Source organism: Cyprinus carpio, chromosome B6 (assembly GCF_018340385.1).
Source record: "Cyprinus carpio isolate SPL01 chromosome B6, ASM1834038v1, whole genome shotgun sequence".
NCBI classification, from domain to species: Eukaryota; Metazoa; Chordata; class Actinopteri; order Cypriniformes; family Cyprinidae; genus Cyprinus; species Cyprinus carpio.
In genome coordinates, this window is record NC_056602.1 from 16,910,510 (window position 1) to 16,928,550 (window position 18,041).

At 36.6% G+C, this 18,041-nt stretch overlaps 1 protein-coding gene across 3 annotated transcripts in view; it reads left to right on the forward strand.

Moving 5' to 3' along the window:
* Positions 1-1,244: 1,244 nt before the first annotated feature.
* The window catches only part of LOC109106322 (protein WWC3-like), a 55,989-nt gene continuing 39,192 nt past the window's right edge, over positions 1,245-18,041 (forward strand). For 2 of the 3 annotated variants that reach the window (XM_042725939.1, XM_042725940.1), the window contains exon 1: positions 1,245-1,657. In XM_042725939.1, coding sequence (XP_042581873.1) covers positions 1,512-1,657 — 146 coding nt within the window. In that variant the 5' untranslated portion in view covers positions 1,245-1,511. The remainder of the gene's footprint in view (positions 1,658-18,041) is intronic. The other variant, XM_042725937.1, reaches the window with a different exon arrangement.

The following is an 18,041-nucleotide window of genomic DNA, read 5'->3' on the forward strand; positions in this document are numbered from 1 at the left end:
TTTAAATAGTGTGATAAGAAATGGAAACGGATGAGGCGGAGTATAGGAAAACAAAAGTTAGATTTATTTTATCCTACAGGAAATAATGAGATAAGGAGTGGGCAAGGCGTTTCTAATAAATACAGAGGTTTGATCTTTAATATCAGTAGCCTAAGCAGGAGGTTAGATCATTGAAAAGATACAACCTGCAGACTGCAATAATTAAATTATTTGTATAGAAAAGAGGTTTTAAAGTGTGTATAATTAAGGTAAACCAGTACAGTATGTCAGTGACTGAATAGGCTTAAAAATACAGGTTTAATTAATTGATTAGTTAATTAATTAATTAATTAATCAATCAATCAATCAATTCATTCATCCATTCATTCATGGACAGGGATGATACATATTAATAACATGTGAAATCAATGTAAAATGTGCCAGATTTAGCCAGGGTTTCAAATGGCTAATTTACATCTGTAGTCCCAGTCAGGGCAGGTTGATGTAAAAAAAATAAAAAATAAAAAAAATAAAAACCATAAAAAAAGGTAAATCAATCAATCCATCTATCTATAAATGCATTTTAACACACAAAAAATGTGATTTGATTTGACAACAAGTGCGTTCACGTGACAAGCAAACACCAACAAACTAAACACATGTTTATTGTTGATCATTCCAGTGATATACCGGTGTGAAAACTATAGCCCCTTCCTCCCCTGAATATACTACATCTACAACTGTTGCTTCATGTAGGGAAAAACTGGAGGCTGCCATCTCTAGATGGCGCTCTTATACTAAAAATGCAAACTAATTCAAGTAAGACGCGTTTGAGGTTCTGTGATAAAGAAAAAATGGTATTTTCACATTCCTGAAAAATATTCATACCGAGATTGCAACAGTTTACCACAAAAGGAAATATATAAATTATGAGTAGGCTACTTTTAAACACTTTTTTCTCTTAATACGCACTTATACTAAACGAAACCAGTGTTCTAACAAAATCTAAACAAATTTTAAATATAGCGTGTCTATTTTTAAATCCTCCAGTTTCATTAAAATGGATTCATGAGTCCAATGAGACAAACGTTGCTTTGATAAATTATATTTATTAATAATTCTTAAAATGTACATACGAGTATATAAAAAAAACTACATCCACTTCCATCAACAACAGTCCCAAAATCATACGAGCGCCACTATTGGCTTACTTTCATATACGTAAGCATTTGGGGCGGTGCTTATGCAAATACGCCTGTCCGAATATGGAAAGTGTGGAATGAAAGATGGTAGATAGAGTCAAACATGGAGGACCGACGCACAGAGTCATGAGAGCGCCGCAAAACTTTTGGGAAAAGGTGGATGCAGGACTGCCTGTGTCGATTTGACCCACGTTCGTTTCTTCGTCGTGAAGTTTTCGGTTTCCGAAAGTCGATGGGAGTTAAAAATTTGTAATGCAGTAGAAAGTTGCGATATATTTGTTGTTGGGGCAAAGGCAGGGGGTCAGACCCCCCTAGCGTCCCAGCAGCGCTATGCCGTGGGTGAGCAGCTGTAAGCGGAGAGAGAGCTCGGAGCTGCCGCTGCCCCCGGGCTGGGAGGAAGCCAGGGATTATGATGGCAGAGTCTTTTACATTGACCACAACACTCGTCAGACTTCATGGATCGATCCCAGAGACAGGTAAAAGTGATCGGGAGAGGTGCTGCATGCTTTATTGGCTGAAGTTTGATGATTGTTTGGTTGTAGAGGGCGGGGGCTCAGATTGAAGTGATGATTAAGAAACGAGGGAAGTTGTACAGTTAGGAATGGAAGTTTTCTTTCCACAGTCCAGAGCTGACACAGTGTAACATGGCTGGTCGTTTATTCTTTCTTTGGGCTTGTCATGCCAATATACTATCACATGAGCTGTAAATAATATGTTAGCTTGATTGCACATCAATAACTACTCACCTGGAAAAAAAATATCCGGTGAAATGCCTTGCGATTTGTATGTAACAACCTTTTTGTTAATGTTGTCCCTACTTTTAATACTTGTGGATGGTATTAAACATGTCCCAGGTGTTCAAAAACACTGCACTGTAAGAACTGTAAGAAAAAATAATGTAATAAGTAGGAGTGTACACACACACACACACACACACACACACACACACACATATATATAATGTAAAAAAGTTTAACGATATATGGAATATTAATTATATAATTTATAAAAAATAATTACACTTTTCTTTACATTAAATGTAATTTTCTTTTAGAGCAAAATTATCTATGCTATATCAGTGAATGTCCTGTTAAGACTATTTAGAAAGTGAGGGATAACCAATAACCATTATGACTATATTCATTTTTGGGAATGTTGTCTTATAAGATATAGATTTGTTTACATTTAGAATCCCCATTATCATTGCTGCACAATTTAGCCACTAATGATTGTCAGTCAGTTATAAAAGATACACACTGACATTTGCCCCTGTGTCACCCACATAATTTCCATCATTAGACATGTTGTCTAAATCTAGATCGCTTGCAGCACAAATCTAGCACAGGGCCAGTATAGAATACTCTTTATAACAAACAAACAATATTATCTTAGAAAAATCATGAAATGTGCAGTGGTCTCTTGGCAGTAAGCTTGAACAATTCTGAATTTAGAATATCAAGAGGAAATAGTATCCACCATTATTTCAGTATCCTTAAGAAATCATAGAAATGCAAAACACATCATTACTACTGTTTATTAACAGTATGTCTTTTTTCCCCCTTTATTTTTTTAAAAGTGGTCGCATAATATAAACAGTGTTCAAATGAAAGAGAGAATTGAACTGTAGTTCCAAGAGTTCCATGTGCAAATATGTATGGAATGCTAGTTGGGCCGCTGGGAAAGCAGTGTGGATGTGCTTTGTGAGGTCTGTATTTTCACCAGCAGAGAAACCAGCCCTTCAGCCCAACTCATTTAGACACGAGTTAGCTAGAAGCCTTGTGTAAATTAAATAGAGGGGATTTGTTGCCTTTAGGGTAGTTGACAGGGTTTCATCTTAATTTGTATGGTCACTTGTGTCAAAACAATGAGCAAGCAGATCACCACCTCAAAGGCAGTCATTGTATGACTCTCATTTTATGGTGTCATTGTGCTGAGAAATGATCATTTGGATTAAATTTTCAACACTAATGTCTACGTATTTGTATATTAATAACAATAAATGCTTTTTTTTGCAGTATTTTGAGTAAAACATGATTTTAACCTCTTAATGAGTGAATATTTTTTTGTTGTTGTCATTTAAGGGACAGTGCACCCAAAAATTAAAAATTGCGTCATCATTTACTCACCCTCAAGTTGTTCTAAATCTGTATGATTTTTTTTTTCTTTTGTATAATATGAAAGAAGAAATTTTGAAAATTGTAGGTAACCAAAAAGCTGGTGGTCCTCACTGACTTCCATAGTGTGGGAAAAATACCATGGATGCTGGGACCAGATACTGTTTGGTTACCCACATTTTTCAAAATATCTTCTTTCGTGTTTAACAGAAGAAAGAAACTTATACAGGTTTGGAACAACTTGAGGGTGAGTAAATGAAGACAATTTTTATTTTGGGTGAACTAACCCTTTAACATAGTCATGGACGCTGCAACATACCGCACAAATTGAAAGTCTTTCGCTTTTGTTTTTTTGCTCTTGTGTTCCATTCATATTTCATTTTCACTCAAAGCATCTTTCATGCCCTCCTTCCACTTTCCCTCTCCTTTTCAAGAGAAGGAATGGGGTAGCTTGAAATGAATCTAGATAAGAAAAACCTGATCTGCTTGAAGGCTCCCCACTACAAAGTCATGTGACATGCTTTTGTAATGTGAAGCTGATTAGAGAAAAACCTGATCTGCTTGAAGGCTCCCCAGAAATCTTATATTTTCATGTCAGAAAAGCGGTAAGGAGTTTTCCAGCAGATGTTGAGGTGGACGTGTGTGGACAAAATGTTGAACTGGGGCACTCATGTGGGCGACATGAGTTAAAGTCGTTCTCATGACATTCTCTCCCTTTCCCTCTCTCTTTTCCTCCTGGTTTTCTGTCACCAAGTCAAAATAGTTGAAAATAATACAAGAAGTGACCACTGTGGAACTTGTGAATCAAGCATCAGTTATTAATGTACTATATTATTATTTTATTAATGCTTCTAACTGATTTTGCTTTTATGTGGCCTGTCTGTACCTAAACTAAATTTGCAGTTTTACAATGGTATTTAATTTAAGAATACATTACAAACCAAAAACAGTCTTTATTATTGAATTTATCTCTCTCAAGTTTGACAGATTAGTCTAGTCTAGGGGTCACTTTATACACATTTTGTTTTTGTAACCTTCTTTGTTAATTAAAATAATTATTAAAAAAAAAATTACCAAAAATTGCAAGTGCTGATCATATTTAGTAATATATCATCAAAATTTGACAGTAAAAAACTTATGTCAAGTTGAGATGGAGATGCAAATTTTTTTTTTTAATATATAAATTAGGCCAATATAATATAATAAACTAGGTATATATATATATATATATATATATATATATATATATATATATATATATATATATATTCTAACAGGGAAACAGAGTTGGTCAGATCTTGATTTCTATTCATCTTATTAAAATACATTCATTTCTTAAGGGCAGACAAGGCCATAGAACATTAGAGCAGAATAGAATTCACTATGAAAGCTAAAAGTCTAATCCATAATTCTTGAAGCTTCAGCTTTGGTTCAACTTGCATTTATGGACATTAAATGTAATTTTTTACCGTGTTTTTCATTGTTTGTCTGAGCTAATGCATCAGGGCGTTATTCTACCTCAACAATGAAAGTATAATTAATATAATAATTAATATAAAATAATTATTAATTGAATTTATGTTCAAAAAAATATTCATAGGAAATAAAGTTGATCATGGGCATGATGTTTTACACCACTGCCTTGTTTGAGCAGCAGCTGTGCACCAATGAACATGACTTTGAGGTTTTCAGGCACGGTGACGGCTTGTAGTGAAAATTGGAATCAGTGTGTGAATTCACTGCTCAGTCACCTGGGAAACCACTGGAGCTCCTCTGTGAAACAGGGCCATCTTCCAGCACCTGCCCCACTCTTCTTAACGGCAGGTTAACCATTTAGTTATTTTTTTTGTTATGTAGTTATATTGAAATCCAAATGCACAACAGAATGCAGACGCTTTAAACCCTCTTTTGCCTGTTTGTGTGGTGATGTTTTTTGGTAAGCCGTGATTTAGAATGTATCTGTAAAGTTTTTATCATTCTTAAGTGGGCGTGACTTCCATAGAAAAAAAAAGTGAAAAATTATTCTGTGGTATTGCTTTTCTGTCATGGTTTGAAAATGTCACATGACTGCAATTCGAGTGGCAAACCTCAGTGCTGGATGTGCAAAAAAGAAGTCTACATTTTAGAATTCATCCCTGACATTCTTTTGAGAACATTATCTTTCTCAATAATCTTTCATAATCTCAATAATATAAAAGAGGTCTTTTTACATATTTTTTTTGGTATTGTCTGTAGTGCTGTACAAGAGGGTCTTTGTGGAAGGAAGGGCGCTTCACCTCAGCAAAACAATAGTCGGGTAAACAGCGAATATTGCCTGCGTCCGTTTGCCGTATGGACTGTCCGCTCTGTGGTTTCCTAAGGTGACTCCCTAAGAGTCGGGTCTCCTTCGTCCACTTGCTCCAGAAGAGATCTCCTTCGTCCACTTGCTCCAGGGGAGTTTCTGTGGGGAGGCTTTTGTGAGGGTGGAATGAGTGCAATGTCAGGCATGCTTACACTAATGCCTGAGGGACTCTGCCCGTGATCGGCCCCAGACAAAGCTGCCCAAAGGAGGCAGCAGTTCCCACGTGTCTTCCCTCCCTCCATCCCCAGGCCCCAGCGGCTCTCCTTTTATTCTTTACAGGCTCTGTTATGCAATGGCCGAAGCCAGGCCTGCCGCTTGGCAAAGGGAAGCCTTTATACGTGGTCACAAAGCACACCAAATTCAATTATTCTAGAAAGTGGAAGCCGTGTTGCCAGCGCCAAAAGGTTATTCACATGAGCGCAAACCCCTCAGTGCTATTTTGCTTCCCTTGGTGTTTTCATTATGTCTGTTAAGGGAGGGCAAGTTTTTTGTTAAAAGTGGGTTGGTGAACATGGCTTTTGTTTCACACGGATTGTGTTTTTTTGGAAGGTTTCTTCACTGAGTTGACAGCAGTTTGTTTATATATTGTGTTTGCTCCATTTATTGTCACAGGCTCTATATTATGAGAGATTACAATCACATCCTTGTGAAGGAATATGTATCAAGCATTATTTTTTTGGTCTACACTAGCCTACAAAATAATGTTTTTAGGTAGGTTCAGTTTAAATCGTATAGTCCTAATGCGAACTAGCACTCTGTCCTGCTTTGCACAAATTAGTGCAAACTGATGGTATCAGCAGTTTCTGCATGCTAAGTCAGTGACTCTTCTGTGTATTAACAGAAATATTGCTTTCATGTCATATTATATTGCAGGTGCAAAAGAACTGGAAAATTTACATACACTACTGTTAAAAGGTTTGGAACAGTAAGATGTTTTAATGTTTTTTTTTTTTTTTTAAATGTCTCTTATGCTTACCAAAACAAAAAAAATATTAAAAAAAATACATTAAAAACATCAATACCCTTTTCAATTTAAATGGATATATATATATATATATATATATATATATATATATATATATATATATATAGGTATATAGGTATATATATGTATATATATTTCAAAATGTAATTGATGCATGTGAAGGCAAAGTTGAATTTTCAGTTTAAATTCCAGTATTCAGTGTCATATGATATTGCAAAATATGCTAAAATGTATGTATGTTCTTGTTCTGTGTGTGTGAGAACAGGTTATAAGAATCTCCTTTACGCCCATCTCCATTTTTGGATGGGCATCACGACCCCAAGGATGACAACATCTTGTTTAGAGTAATATACAGACAATTGGATTCTTACTTTAATTTATTAGTAATGGGCCTAAGGTAAAGGTAGACACCGTACTTCATTTGATGTTGATTTGTTTCCAGTAAATGGGAAAACTCCAGACATCATGGGTTGTTAAAAGTATGTGTTCCAAGACACTGAGAGAGTCCAACCCTTTGAACAGACTTTAGCTCTATCCCTTCCAGACTTTTTTTATTCGTGCAAATTAAATATAATAATCCATTGTAATAAATGTTATTTAGGGATGCACCTATGCTTTATTTTCATTGCATTGACTGATTAAATTGGATCAGCTGTGAGTGAGAGTATAATCTGATTCCTGTTGTCACAATGCTCACTCCTGTGTCAGCGGTTGTAGCTTTTGGTCAAGGCCACATGTCCTGTTGTTTGTGCCATATTTTTAGGACAGTTTGCTCTGTTGCTTGTATCAGATCCATTTTATGAAAGTTTTAGCACAATATGGGTTCTTCAAGTTCATTTCTAGTTTGAAGATTGGTGAATTTGAACTAGAAATGAACAGACTTGTTCATTTCAGTGTGAAATCAGTGTGATATTAGTAATATTTAAATGAGTAAGCATGTCTTTCTGAAGGAAAGATTTTCTTATTAAAAGTTAAAAACCAAAACTATTAGACATAGACCTCAGCCTCATTCTGATTTTTAAGCATGCTAGATGCACTTGGTCACACACAGGTTATGCCGATCATGTCTGGAATGCTAGCTTAGCAGGATGTACCAAACTCGTCAGGGCCGTTTACTGAGGAATTTTAACGCATGGCTGTCTGAAGAAATCCATCGAGTGCCAGAGAAAATTGAATTCACCACATTTTACCCCAAACTCATATACTGACAGACATACACTCTCCAGCACCTTTTGAGAAATGATTCAACAAGCTTTATTAATTTTAATTTGGTGTATGTTAGGGCTGTGCAATTAATCGCATTCGATTATCACGCGCATCTCGTCAGTAAAGCCAGTCCCGTGATTAGTAGTAAATCATCATCACCTGTTTTCAGATTGAACGACTTTCACTACACAGATGTTTCTGATAATTTGATCAGTTTTTGCATTTATTAAAAACAAATTGTTCTCTAATCTATGTAATAAGCCTATCTGGTATAGTTGGGTGAGCCTGGTCATGAACATATCCAACAGACATAACTGTCTTTAAACTTTATGGACCCCAGGAGTGCATGTTTCATCATAATATAGTATTATGAAAAATAAATAAGAATTTTTATAGGTTACACTTTGTTTTATGGTACCCTTGTTACAGTGTAATTGTAAATTTAAGTACTGAGTAATATTAATTATGCATATACACATATAATAGGGGAATAGGGTATATAGGGGAAGTCGTGGCCTTGTGGTTAGAGAGTTTAACTCCTAACCCTAAGGTTGTGGGTTTGAGTCTCGGGCCGGCAATACCACGACTGAGGTGCCCTTGAGGAAGGCACCGAACCCCCAAATGCTCACCAGGCGCCGCAGCATAAATGGCTGCCCACTGCGCTGGGTGTGTGTTCACGGTGTGTGTGTGTTCACTGCTGTGTGTGTGCACTTTGGATGGGTTAAATGCAGAGCACGAATTCTGAGTATGGGTCACCATACTTGGCTGTATGTCATGTCACTTTCACTTTTTACATATATTCTCATTAACAAACTGTGAAGTAGGGAAAAAAGTAGGGCTGGACCAGAATATTTGATTGTTCGAATATTTGTTTCAGTGGGTTGGCATTTGATTTTCAATTTTGAGATTCGAATATTCTTTTTTTTTTTTTTTTTTTGAACACCTGGCATCGGTTCTCGTTTGCTCTTGAATATAACTGCTTTTCCACTATTGGGCCGAACAGTTCTAAAAACTGTCAGATACGGTTCCAGCCTGGTACGACACGGCACGATTACAAACTGTTCTCGGTCCGTAATTCTTGGCTGAGCCGTGCTGTTAGAGTGCGTGTGCATGACGTCACCACTATGTTGCCTGGCTACCAGTTTCTCCATAGCTGGCTAAGCGGAAGCGCGCTATTTGATCAAACAGCCAAGTAAACAGCTACGCTACGTTCAATATAAAAAAGAAAAAAATGTCTGAGGCTGTTTGGTCTGTTGAGGAAATATTTGCACTTATTGATATACCTGCGTCGCCTTCTGTTTTTTTTTATTTTTTACATTAGAGGTTGTGTCCTTTTTTTCTGTAAATATCAGTAAATATCAGATAAAAAAGGAGACCCAAAAACAGAAATATCTGATCATCGTCCATATCGCTGTTTGTATTACACTTGCGTTACCAAGGCAATGACTGACGCATTTGTATTGCATTCCAAAGAGCTCCGTTATCCACCACAGTGGAAAATGAAACCGTATCCATGCTGACTGACCCGGATCAGCACTGAATGGAATGGTTAAGCAAAGAGAACCGTTCGGCCCGATAGTGGAAAAGCGGCTTATGAATCGCCCATGAGTGAATGTCATGATTCAGTTCATCTGGAAGAGAAAACAAAAATGCAGAAGGCCTCAGCTGTGTGGGAGCACTTTAAATTGAGTGAGGACAAGACAAAGGCAGTGTGCCAAATATGCGTGGCCTACCACTACAGGACATTAAGTTTGAAAAATCACCTGAGTTCTATGCCTATGTAGTACGCCTATAGTATATTGTTGGTGTAAAAAACGAGCTGCTTTTATCCGCCATGTTAATCAGTAATTTTACATATGATAAAAACATTCACTTAATTTGCTTGGAAAATACTTGCGAATACGGCAGCCATAAAAAAAAAACATACAGTAGCCCAGCCTAATAATAATTAGTCCATATTAATAGTATTGTTCTTAAAAGACCTGTGTGTTTTGTATCACTAGGGTAGTGTCCGTTCCTTGGAGCATATAAGCCCTTTCCACGCGAGGCATGCCGCTTCTGGCTCGCTATGTTCTGCAGTTTATTAAAAGTTCATTGTTTATTACCAAAATGCGACACTGCACTCCCTTGGGTCCACAGCAACACACCCGTCGATTGGATGAACGGTTCTTGACATTATAAAAATTCAAACAGACAGACAGACAAACAGAGATTCCTGCTTTTTTTAGAGAGAAGAATATGTTTAGCCCCCTCCCTCCGATTACTACCAAAGCTTCGAAGCTCAAAAATGGTATTCGGACCAGCCCTAGAATAAAGGCATTTAATTAATTAATTTAGTTAGTTCAGAAATATGGGCTGTATGGCATATCCTTGACAGGCTTTGTCAGATTCACGCTGAAATGTTTAAATTTTCCCCATATATTTCTTATTGTACAGTTTTTCTTGTTTATCATTGTCTACCTGCGAAAGTGATAGCAGGAGGGAAGGCTGTATCTAAATGTGTCAGAATGGATGCTCTTCAGCAGTGCTACTTATAGTCGATCTATTTCTATAAGATGCTGTGTGTAATGCTAGGAGGAGACGTCTGTCCGGTGCTGATGCACTCAGCTGCCCGGACGTAAATGAACAACATAACTGAAATTCCTTGATAGTTTTGATATAGTCTTTTAAACTGAGAATGCAATTTTTAGATTGACACTTGTGGATCTTTACATATACATAGCACAACCGCTTATGCTGTTTATGGTATCAGGATTAGCTCAGCCATAAGTGTCATTTTAGAATTTCTGGATCATCTGTGTTTATGAGGTTACTTTTTATTTTAGGCTTTTTTTTTTTTATTAAATTTTATATTGTATTCTATTTTATTACTTTTTTAGCAGATATCTCAATGTTGTTATTTTATTTATTTTTTATTTTTTGTTTGCTTTCTTTTGTTCTGTTCTGTTTTTAAATCTTATTCAGATGCCTTCTGCCTTGATTCTGGTGATGGAAATAATATAGTATACCTGATGGGAACAAGTGGAATACCTGCTGAGATTGCATAAGATATATTTTAGCAGCATCTAAGCTTTTCCATTCCTCTTAAAAATGTTTGGTTTGTAAAGTGGTGACATGTGTTTAACAGTAGAATATCTCTGCTGGTAAGCAAGCTGTTAAACAATTAAACATAAAACCACAGAGGAGAGGCCGCGCTGTGCCATGGCGACAAGTTGTCTAAACGAAGGCTGCAAATTAATTAAGCCAATAAAAGGTCCTCATAAAGTTATACAGAGCTGATCAGCCCACATGAAAGGTGACGCCTGTTACGGCAGCTTGCAAATGAAAATGCTTCTTAAAACATATGGTTGCCAAAACAAAAGTTCTGCCACTGGATTTTGCAGAACCAAGAAAGAAGTGCTTGGTGCTCCAGAGGCATTAAAACTTTGCCTCCAGGCTACTATAATTAAGTTTATTTGGGTATATTATTTTTAGAGAAACACATTCTTGACGAGGAATGCAGAGCCTGTTGTTTGGGAGCATCTTAATTTGCAGGCGGAATGCTGGTCTGGCCCTTTGTTGTTGAGAACGGCTCAAGCTGAAGAAGTGACAGGGTGGATGTCCAGACAAGGCATGGACCTATGGCCCAGACTCCAGTTACACATGCCTTTTCCACCAGGGAAAAGTGCATCGTTCCGGGTGGAAATATCTACTGGGAAACATCAGGGAGATGGCTACGCAGAGAGTAGATGATTATAGAATTAGCAAATGTCTGACACTTGTGCATTGTGTGTTAAATTGCTTTAATTTTTAATTTTGGCCTGTACACCCGGAGTGAAATTCTATGACATTCCTAGTAGGGGGATTCAGGAGTGAAACTGCTCTCTGAAGAGATGACGATTCCAAAAGGGTAACTCGTGAAGTTATTTTAGTTTCGGAAGTGTACAGAATGACAGAGGTTTGTTTGGTTCTAAAGCCGAATGATTTCCTCTTGTAGACTGATTTAGTAACTAGCTGGACTTTTAAAATAGGATTTTAAGTGGTTGAATTTTCATAGTACTCTAGTTTTTGCTACGTAAATGGCCTTTATATCCATTCTCTGTTTGGTTAAAAAGTTGGGACAAATTGCATTGCTCAGTGTGTATTTGAAAAATTCCCAAGTCTTAAAATAACCCATGGCCCCGTAACTCTTTTTCTTTCTGCCGATGATGGGTTTTGGGATTCAGTCCGCTAAACACTCCGAGACCTCTCCTTCTGGCAGAGCTGCTTTCCTCTTTGGAAGAAAAGGCGTGGTATGGGAAGATTAGCTCTCTCAGAGCACAGAGGGTCTCTCAGGAACTGAAACAAAACACTCGCTTGAGAAACTTGCGAGTAACTTCAGGGCCGAATTGAGACTTAGGGCAAGCATTATGATGAATATTCTCTGCCAGTGTATAAAACATTTAGCATATCGTTGTTGAGGCCTGTGCTTTTGTTGGTGGCATGACAAAATATCTGAACTCAAAATAGGTGCCAGAAAATTTTTATATAATGTACTGTGGAGTTGGCAATGTTGTAAATTCATGACTCTAGTGATTCATTCAGGTCATTAAGCCATTCAATATGAAAAATGTAAGTGAAATATGCAGATTTCAGAGCTCAGTTTTGGAGATCTGGTGTTCTTTTGTTTTTGAAAGCGCTGCAGTAAGAGGAAACTGACCCGAGGTTCCTGGTGAGAATATGGGGTGGTCCTATTTCCTGTCAGAGGTCCATGTGTCACATTATGACCAATGTTACAGTTTGTGTAAGAATGTCTACTACATTGGGCATGTTTTTCTTCTGTCCTTGGGGAGCGTTCGATAAACCTAGCAGGAGACCTGCTGTAAAGCTGTAGTTCAGGTTTAGGAAATGGACATCATGCTTGTGTATGTGGTGTTTCCTGCCTTGTTGTATTGTGGGAAATTAGTTGCCTGTGGTTGTGAGTCTTAGGGTGTTTTCACACTTAGTTTGTTTGAGCCCTGCAAATGCTCTTGGTGTGGTTCAGCTCGTATATGTGAACAAACAAGTGATCTCAGACCCCCCTAAAAGGACCCAAAAGCGAGCCGTACTCAGATCACCTCCGGAGGTTAGTTGTGGGTCCGTTTGTGGTTCGATTTCCTTGTGATTTGTGAAAGCAATGAGGTCCCAGAACACTTTGAATGGACCAACATAATAGTCATGCTTGAGGTTGAACTAAGCAGTTTAGTACTTGTATATTTTTTATATAGGCTATATTAATTATTATTATTATTATTATATTGATGTCATTTCAGACATTCAATCTCTTGTTATATTTAAAAAAAAATAAATAAATAAGTAAATAAATAAATTAACTGTTAACTAGAATAACAAAATAATTATGTTGTCATTTATGTAATCTACGGATAACGGTGCATTAAATTATTTAATGCATGCATTGCTAAGTATTCTTGTCATGACAACCACCTGTAGTGCCACGGAGATCTAGAATTTTGCCTGCTTTAAATTAGGGATGCACCAAAATGAAAATCCTTGGCCGAAGCCGAACAAAATGAAACACTGGGCTAAAAGAAGAAGGCCGAATACCAAATGTGTTTTTTAAGTTTTTTTTTCTTCACCCATGTATTTTGACATTTTTTTTTTTTTTTTTTACCATTGCATAAATTAAATAGCCAAAATGTGATTGTTACTATTTTGTCTTGCTTTCCAAAGAAAAAATCAGTTACAAAACAATAACTTAAATATGTTATATATACATATAATATAATATAATATAATAACACTAAACATTTTTTAACATTCTAGCAGACATTATACCAACAAACCACAATTTAACTTAAAATTAAGAAGTTAGTAAAATAATATTTTTTGGCCATCAGACCCCTTTCTTGAATAAGACATGAATTTTTGAAAGCAGCCTTTTTGAGCAGAAGAAACTTCTTTTAAAACATTAGAAAATATCACAGATCCCAATTTAAACACTATGGGAAAGTTATAATACGTGACTAGATAAGTGTCTAGAGCTATAGAGCTGTTGTAATTATTATTATCATTATCATTGTTTTACTTTTTATTGTATTTTACAGAACAACAGTAAAAATACAATATTAAACGTTTATGAATGTTGAAGGAGTTCTTGCTTTTTCTCAACTTTATTTTGGTGGAATCAGGCAGCAAGACATCAATGTTCCTTTTTGTTGACAACATCAGATTTATAAATAGGTCTCATTTTCAATATGTACTGCAATATGTATCAATACGTATTGCATTGTCACATGCCTTGTAAAAATTCAAAAAAATGTTACTGAGAAGCTAACGAGTAACACTGGTTCAGCGCAGATTTTCCTCGCGCTTTGGACTTTGAACTGGTTAACAAGCAGATAGCGCCGCGAGTTTGTGCTGCGCTGTCAGAATACATCCAATTCGAGTGTGACAGCATAATGTTCTGCAGTTTATTTACTAATTGTTTAAGGCCATTTCACGATTTCAATCATCATACAGAAACCAGCAACAATCACCTCTTCCTCTTCTCATTGAAGACATGCGCTGGAGTACTAAACAGTCTCTCGTTGTCGATGCTTGTAATGATTTTTGCGTCTTTCTCAGACAGTTTTAAATGCTTTCACACTGCTGTGCTGACATATTTGTTGCATTTTAAAGAGTTTGCGCTGGTTGCTATTTGTTTGCTTCACGTCATTGTTTGGTACAATTTATTCAGTCTTTTTGCTTATTTGGCCAAACACCGAAAGAGCTTTTTTTGCTATTTTCGGAATAATATCGGTTGCCGATCATTCGGTGCATCCCTACTTTAAATGAGACACAAAGATGAAGAAGAGCGGTAAGATCACATGTATTTGAATGCATGAATTATTGATTTGAATTAATTATCGAGAGAGAGAGAGATGAAAGTTGTGTGTATGAATTGCGTTTGTGCATCTCATTCTGCAAAAGCAAAGCTGTGAATTTTGTTGCTTCAGAACTTCAATTTTACCCCCTAGCTGCTGAGATATATAATGTATCGATTCAGTATCAAAGCAACTATATAAATATAGTTGTAATAATATTATAATAAAACTTGTGCGGCAGCGTTGACAACAAGTGTCCATGCTTGTGAATATTTCTGTGTGTGAGTGTGATCTGTGTGTCTCTGTGAGTGATGTGTGTGCTTGCGCATGTCAATAAAGGCAGCGAAACAATATAGTAGCAATATAAAGTTAGTAGCAAAGAAACATTTTTAATACCATCTTACCTGAGGAAACAAAAGAAAAAAAAACAAGCTGAATTAACTTTATACATAATATTTTCTTTTAATTTTAACTTTGACTGAAATGCTTTGTTAAAGCTCTGCAAAGGTTTTGACCCTTCCCACAGATTTCCAACTCCACACCACACCCCACTGCTGCACAGAAAGCTCTGGGGTTTGAGCTGTTATGAAGTTGTATCCTGAACAATAATAGATCGGAGTCTGGATTCTTATGAAGTTGTGGTGTGAACAAGAAAGAGTCTGAGATCACTTAAGTGCTGAAGAGGACCAAGAAAAGAACTGGGTTCTCTTTTGAGGTCAGTTTTGGCTGGTTCCCTTTCTTGTTTACTTTAAGTGAACTGGGTTTGGTTCCTTTAAAACGAAATATATGTGAAAACATCCTAACTGTATGGGAGTCTTTAAAGGGATAGTTCATCCAAAAATTATTTACTCATTAATTAACTATGCTATGTTGCTATGACAGAGCACATGCAGGCTTTAAAGTCTCAGATGCAGGTAGGGCTGGGCGATATGGCTGAAAACTGTATCACGATATAACTGTTTCATATCGGTCGATATCGATAATTATTGATATTTTAATCATCAAAAGTATATTACATTTAAACATTTTTATTTTAAACTTAAAGGATTAGTTCACCTCAAAATGAAAATTTTCTAATAATTTACTCACCGCAATGCCATCCAAGATATCCATGTCTTTCGTTCTTCAGTGGAAAAGAAATTAAGTTTTTTGAGGAAACAATAGCAACCAACTGAGTTGGTTGCCATTGAAGCCCATTATATGAAGAAAAAATCCTGAAATGTTTTCCTCAAAAAACTTAATTTCTTTTCCACTGAAGAAAGAAAGACATGGATATCTTTGATGGCATTGGGGGTAAGTAAATGATTAGGAAATTTTCGTTTTGGGGTGAACTAATCCTTTAACCTTCCTCTGATTCATAGGTGTGATTGGCAAAGGACAAAAAAAGCAGGAAAATATAAGGCGCACCTATCATGACGCACCAAAAACAATACCGATAATCACGGAAATCATGACATCGTAGAAGATTTGTGTCAACACAGAAAACATTCCATCACTGGATAGGTTTTGTTCGTTTATTTACAATGTGGTTTATGTCAGCTGAATGTGCGGAACACTTTTCAGAGAAGATAAGGCAAAATTATTTTAGTACAATTCACACCCAGCGGTAATTCAGGAAAAAAAAATCTCTGTATGCATCACGTGAAACTTCGGTCTTCCGACCTATCATCGTGTCATTTCTAAATTGATTTTGATGGTAATATCAATTTTGATTAATATGCGCGATGGAGGGAGGGAGAGCAAGACTGTGAGAGTGCGCGCGCGATGCCGGAGGAGGGGCTCTCTCTCTCTCTGCTAGTTCTCTCAGTTACATGCGCGGGCACCTGTCAGAATTGGCGCAGCAGTCAGTCATCTTATCTACATCACTCACCGATCAAATAAGGCTTTCCACTTATCACTCCACGATGGTTCTGTTACTGAAGAATCCAACACGAGACAACGATATTGCGCAACCAAACTGTTACATAATTGGCTGGTAGCGTGTCACTCCCTATGTTGCTAGGTTACCAGAGAGCGAGTGCCTTTGTTCATGCAACCAAACTTGCTTCGCAACCTTTGGTTTCTTCTGATGAAGAAAAAAAAATATCCAACGTTTTATCGAAAGCATTTTTAATTGATATCGATTACATGTCTATCGCGATACATATTGTTATCGTTTTATCGCCCAGCCCTAGATGCAGGACTACTTCCCTGATATCAGCAAACAGCAGAGCTGGATACGGTATCCCTTTGACAACCACAGTGAGGATGTAGTTGCGGGACTCACCTACAAGGAACAGGACAGCCTCGTTGATCTATCCTGTGACAGCTCCTTGAAACTGATTTTTTCTGACTCAGTTCTGGTTACATGTGTCAAATGAATACCCTGAACTCGCCAACAAGGCAATAATGGTTTTGATGCTGTTTGCCACAATGTATATGCGTGAAGTGGGATTTTCGGTGCTTGTGGCCTTAAAGACAAAGTACAGGAATGTGTAAAGTGTGGAATCTGATCTCCGTCTTAAATTGATGTTGATTCAGCCAGATATCAAATCCTTAACACCTGAAAAGCAACATCACTCATCTCATTAGGTACTGTCTGGAAGACTGCTGAACAGACTGTGAGATTGTTGTTTACTAAAACTGACAAAGTTTACATCGTTCCTCAGTTTAAATGTAGATGTTTTTATTTATTTATTTATGTTTAATCTATAGTTATGTATTTCATTGCAATAGAATTGTGAATTATGTACAGTAGCTTCTGTTACACACTTTGATGCAATATAATTGTAAATGGTATGCAGAAAGTATTAAGTTCTTACAAACTGGTTAATAAATGGTGATAATTTTGTGCAAAGAGACAATCTGCTTTATTAAATATATCTAATATACAAATATATCTACACTGAAAAAAATGTTTCATTCATCCAATTAAAAAAATTTAGGGTGATGATTCACATATATATTTTTTAACTTGAGCCAATGAAAAATAAATAACTTAGGGCAAGTTATTTATGTTTTATTGGCTCAAATTAAACAATATAGATGTGAATCATCACCCTATTTTTTTTAAATTGGATATTATTAATCTATATTTTTTAACAAAGAGGTGGGGAGGGGGTCATGGAGATTTTGCTATGTTTTTGGGGGGCCTTACCCCTCTGAAGTTTGGGAAGCTCTGGTCTAGGGTAATGCAGAGGAGAAGGGTCAGAGAGCTCTCGGATTTCATCAAAAATATCTTACTTTGTGTTCTGAAGATGAAGGAAGGTCTTACGTGTTTGGAACAACATGAGGGTGAGTAATTAATGATAGAATTTTTATTTTTGGGTGAACTGTCCCTTTAATTCTAGCCTGTTAAAGCTGGTGTTCTGAACTGTTTACAGTATTTGATTGTGAATATTAACCTAAATTACT